Source organism: Gymnodraco acuticeps, unplaced genomic scaffold (genome assembly GCF_902827175.1).
Source record: "Gymnodraco acuticeps unplaced genomic scaffold, fGymAcu1.1, whole genome shotgun sequence".
Classification (NCBI taxonomy): Eukaryota; Metazoa; Chordata; class Actinopteri; order Perciformes; family Bathydraconidae; genus Gymnodraco; species Gymnodraco acuticeps.
Genome location: NW_022991726.1, coordinates 248,203 through 254,202, shown reverse-complemented (window position 1 = coordinate 254,202; position 6,000 = coordinate 248,203). Strand labels below are relative to the sequence as shown.

The 6,000-nt window shown below is 42.5% G+C and overlaps 1 protein-coding gene across 1 annotated transcript in view; it reads right to left on the bottom strand.

Moving 5' to 3' along the window:
• cers1 (ceramide synthase 1) overlaps nt 1-6,000 on the bottom strand; it is a 59,749-nt gene that overhangs the window by 11,033 nt on the left and 42,716 nt on the right. Inside the window, 3 exon segments of the mRNA XM_034199044.1 lie at nt 1,153-1,314; nt 2,107-2,155; nt 2,158-2,286. Of these exon segments, the coding sequence (XP_034054935.1) occupies nt 1,153-1,314; nt 2,107-2,155; nt 2,158-2,286 (340 nt within the window).

Genomic DNA, 6,000 nt, shown 5'->3' with positions numbered 1-6,000 from the left:
GGGACACATGTTGATGAAGAAGAGACATGGAAGAAGAGGGGACCATGTTGATGTAGAAGAGACAGAAGAAGAGGGGACACATGTTGATGTGAAGAGACATGAGAAGAGGGGACACATGTTGATGTAGAAGAGACATGAAGAAGAGGGGACACATGTTGATGTAGAAGAGACATGAAGAGGGGACACATGTTGATGTAGAAGAGACATGAAGAAGAGGGGACACATGTTGATGTAGAAGAGACATGAAGAAGAGGGGACACATGTTGATGTAGAAGAGACATGAAGAAGAGGGGACACATGTTGATGTAGAAGAGACATGAAGAAGAGGGGACACATGTTGATGTAGAAGAGACATGAAGAAGAGGGGACACATGTTGATGTAGAAGAGACATGAGAAGAGGGGACACATGTTGATGTAGAAGAGACATGAAGAAGAGGGGACACATGTGATGTAGAAGAGACATGAGAAGAGGGGACACATGTTGATGTAGAAGAGACATGGAAGAAGAGGGGACACATGTTGATGTAGAAGAGACATGAAGAAGAGGGGACACATGTTGATGAAGAAGAGACATGAAAAGAGGGGACACATGTTGATGTAGAAGAGACATGGAGAAGAGGGGACACATGTTGATGTAGAAGAGACATGAAGAAGAGGGGACACATGTTGATGAAGAAGAGACATGAAGAAGAGGGGACACATGTTGATGTAGAAGAGACATGAAGAAGAGGGGACACATGTTGATGTAGAAGAGACATGAGAAGAGGGGACACATGTTGATGTAGAAGAGACATGAGGAAGAGGGACACATGTTGATGTAGAAGAGACATGAAGAAGAGGGGACACATGTTGATGAAGAGACATGAAGAAGAGGGGACACATGTTGATGTAGAAGAGACATGAGAAGAGGGGACACATGTTGATGTAGAAGAGACATGAAGAAGAGGGGACACATGTTGATGTAGAAGAGACATGAAGAAGAGGGGACACATGTTGATGTAGAAGAGACATGAAGAAGAGGGGACACATGTTGATGTAGAAGAGACATGAAGAAGAGGGGACACATGTTGATGTAGAAGAGACATGAAAAAGTGGATTTTGCAAAATAGGTGACCTTTAAACTAAATGGACCCTGGTGTGTGGTGACTCACCAGGTGATGCTGAAGCTGACGGAGCCCATGTTGGACAGCAAGTCGTTGAGCAGGAAGTACCCCCCCCCTCTGCACTTCAGGTACACGTTGAGCTTGGTGAACTCCAGCTGGATGTCGTTGATGTCGTGCAGAAACAACACCAGGATCCCCACGTTGTGATATCTGAGGGGAGGAGAGACACACCGTACAGGAAAGGGCATATTTCAGATAAGATTTGGAGGAGGCTGTGGCGCAGTGGACTAGTACGTTGGTGTTCGGATCATCGGGGCACAGGTTCAAACCCCACTGCGTCACATGTCGTTGTGTCCCTGGGACACTTCACCCCAAATGCTCCTGTGGGGATTGTCCACAGTATTGAGTATGTAAGTCGCTTTGGATAAAAGCGTCTAACAAGTAATGTATTTAACTTTACTGGCATCATTCTGACATTACTCCTGCATCACAGCAGCTCCATTTGCAACAACATTAACAAAGAAACAATAAGACATAGTAGATGTTTTTTAAGGCTTACTGTACCAGACACAACTGTTGGGAAATACTGAATGTCCTCTTCCAATCTGAGAGTAACATGATAACAAGGTATCTCAACTGTAGCTGTGAACATGACAGGATGTGTGATTACCTAGATGAGCATCAGGACTGTTTGAGGCATGTGATAGCTATGTGATTAACATGATGGTTCAACATATGACAAGCATGCTCATTTCTGACGTGGAGCTAATCTGAAGTAAACATTGAATACTGCTTTCTGTTCCTCCATCTTGTGACTGTGTACTCCCCTCTCTTGGATATCAGCATGTGAAGGACACTGTTCAGGAACTAGTTGATGCTCTGTATGTGATGACTCCTTCCATTCTGGAGAGGATCACAGATACATGGATCCTGAGGTTGAAGCTCAATCCGGGGACCAGTGATATTTTCCTAACAGCCACACATTAAGGCGGCCTGCAGTACCTGAAGGCGTAGGAGAAGCAGATGAGAGCCAGAGTGATGATGTGATGACCACCATGACGGCAGAGTCCTTCCTCCAGGCGTCCATGTAGACCGTGGCGTAGATGGAGTGTCCGTAGAAGCTGCCCTGGATCAGGTAGGCGATGGCGATGTCTGCAGGCACTGACATCCCACTCTGCCAGTCTGAGGACACATTCAAACACAGACTGTGGGTGCTTTTAAAAAGGGCCTAAAAATGCATCTTTTAGAAAAGCCTTTGACTAGATTTTTAAAACCCCCACTTGTTGCCGTGCCGACGTAAACGTCGCTGCTTATTTGTTTTGGTTCAACCATTTTACTCTGTAGCACTTTGAGTTGTGTTTACTCAAATGAAAAGTGCGCTTGTAAATAAAATTGATTATATTATATTATTAAATATACTACTCAATACAGGAAAACACTGACATGGGGTTTCAGATAAGAAACAGCTTGATGAGAAGTGGGAAAACGTGTCATTATTTAGGAGCAGAAGCAGTGACGACAACTGACTTAGAGGAAGGAACGTTGGAATAAAGGGCTTTTTAAAATTGTATTATTGTCTGTAAATATATCTTGTGTATTTGTGTTCATTCTATGTGTGTGTGAGTATATGCACAACTGTTGGTTTGAAAATGTAAAGATTAAAACCAATAAAAAGTCAAGTGAAAAGAAAAAAATCAAGTCTTTAAATTAATTGAACTTGTCATGAACTGTCGAGTTAATCAATAAAACATTTTATGTATAGCAGATTTCAAACACTTCACTTCACAAAATCCTTGTTGATGCACCCGGCTAGATGTTACAAATAGTAAGTAACCCTAACCCTAACAGTTTAAGTTAAATGATGATAAAACAAAATGGAATAAAACTAATAATGATAGAAATAGGTATGAATAATCAAACCACAACATTGACAAACACTTAAACAACATTAAATGATTTCATTAACACCTGTTATTATAGTGATGTCCCTCGTCTATAGATGGCACTACAGCGACATGATACATTTGAATAGCCATTGAATTTACATTGACAAGATTACAACTTTTCAAAAGATATCTCTGAAGTCCGAAGAACGGCCATTCATGCATTTTGATAGGGATCTGAAGCCAGATGCAGATTAGAAATGAAACATGTTGTATTATTAAATCACAAGTAGAGAGCAGTGCAGCCTTATGGCGCATTTCCACTACAGCACGGAGCGCGGTGTAAGCGTGCCGTGCCCGGCTCGTTCTTGGTTGCGTTTCCATTAGGCGTAGTTCCGGCTAGCGGTACTTTTTTCACAGTTTTCTGGCTCTCCAAAATCTAGGTTCTTTCCAGGCCAACAACCGGGCTGAGTCTGCTAAACTAGTGAGAGAATCGCTGGCACTACAACAAAATGAACATATTTTACCGTGATTTCATTGTAATACACGTTTCAAAATGATGCCGAAGTAACAACATACTGATACCGGTTAGTAAAAACCATGAATTAATGCTTTGACAAGTCTGCAGACAGACGGCAGGCGAACACCCTTTTAAAATGCGTGTTTTCTGAATGGAGGCTAAGCTAACGCAGTATATGCTCCGACCGCCTACACTCACAACAACGGCCGATACAGACATAAATAAACCAGCGACTGTATTCGCCATGACACAGACAGTCTGTGGTTTGTACTTGTTTAACTTTTGTCTAGTTTCTGAACAGATATGAGAGCTGTGAGCTCTGAGGGCTAACAGCTAACGGCTGATGTTGGTTTTGTGGTTCGCATTGAAGATGACGTCACGGCTCCGCCTACACTGCGTTACTATAGTTACTGCCCCAGTTCCCTAAACTGTAATGGAAACGCAGCATAAAGTGAGCCTGGCCTAACAAGGCCTAACTATACCGTACTAGCCGTCCGAGGCCCTGCAGTGGAAATGCGCCATTAGTGTGTTGTTTCTAGTTGAGTCTCAGGAGTGATTCAATCAGATGTAACAGAGTTAGAAACGGTTCACACCAACAGACTCAGACTATCAGAGCCGCTCAGGTGGAGGATCAGTTTCTGTCAGAGAGAGTTGAGACCACACACTCATTGTCTGATGTATCTCTCAAACATGAATTAAAACCAGGAAAGGACACAAAGGGAAGCCAACGAATGTCTTATTTCTAACACAAACTCAGATCTTACATTTGTACGTTTTTAAAACTAAGTCATCTTAAAAAGTGTACATGTTTTGTTTTATAATAATGCCATGAGGGGAATAAAAACGTATATATGTTGAACTGTTGGAGGAGCATGAGACTTGGCTAAACTACGCTGCAGCTGCTGTGCATATGACAGGAATAAAGCCTTTAATGCAGTGTCCAAACTATTTCACCGAGGGCCACATGCAGAAACATATACGAAGGGCTGGGCCGCTCACTAGAGGTGAGGCATATTGCTTCATGAGTTCAGTTATCAATTAGAAAAATCCATCAAATGTAGATCAACTATTCCTGATACTTGAAAATAAATGTCATTTATTGTGTTGGCAGCTCAGAAGCTTCAGAGTGATTATAATAAGAGGAAATATGAAGGGTAGCCTATATTTCAAGCTTGTTATGTACATTTGTTATCAGGCTTTTTCTTATCAACTAAGATGTTAGAAAATTGATTCCAACTTTAATGGACTAAATTTATTTGAAAAGTGGACTTATTAACACATGAATACTACTGTATTCATGTATATATTTGAACTAGGGCTGTCAATTTAACGCGTTAATAACGCGTTAACGCAAAAAAATAATTAACGCCACTAATTATTTTAACGCGATTAACGCATGTGTATTTTTTGTCCTCGGCCGCCCCGTAGTTTCAGAGCGCATCAAGTTTAAAATACCATCTACAAGCTGATGCTGACAGCCCCGCTCCTGCCGCCCGCTTGTGGCAGACCACACTTCCACGCTCACCGGCAGGCACCGACTGGCTGTTGGGAGGACCGGGAGGGTGTGTGTATGTGTGGCCCGAGCGAGCGAGAGAGAGACCTTACGTGCATTGCTGTTGTTAGCATCTGGTGCTAGCTAGCTGCGCTAACGGATATAAGGAGCTGTTTCAATGAAAACAGAGGAGCGACATTTCGCCACAACTGCGCCGAGCACTTGACTTTATGCAAGAAGCCAGACAGTGGGACATTGTACGAAAAGTCAGCACACTAAGCACAGATAGTGCGCAACATGATTGCAGCGTCCAGGCAGCTCCCGTTCGAGCATATGCCTTGAGTTGCACATAGCTCCAACGATCCAGCACACACACACACACACACACACACCACACACACACACACACACACACACACACACACACACACACACACACACACACACACACACACACACACACACACACACACACACACACACACACACACACACACACACACACACACACACACACACACACACACACACACACACGCACACACACACACACACACACTCTCTCACACACACACACAGGTTGTTGTGTTTAATATTCATGAGAATATTTGTCATTGTTCAAATGATAATAAACATTAGCATAAAGCATATTTGTCCACTCATATGTTGATAAGAGTATTAAAAACTTGAAAAACATTCCTCTAAGGTGCATTTAGAACGGATAAAAAATGTGCGATTAATCGAGATTAAATATTTAATCGACTGACAGCCCTAATTTGAACATATATATTTAAGAAGTACAATATAGGACAAGCAGAAGTTTCATTTGTAGGCCATCATTATACTTCATTACACTTTTTGAATTTGCTGAGGGCCGATTCAAAATGGTCCGTGGGCCGCATTTGGCCCCAAGGTCGTAGTTTAGAAACCCCTGCTTTAATGCATTGAAGTGTGGACACAGCTACAGTAAGACCACACTGTGCAGCAGACTGATCTATATA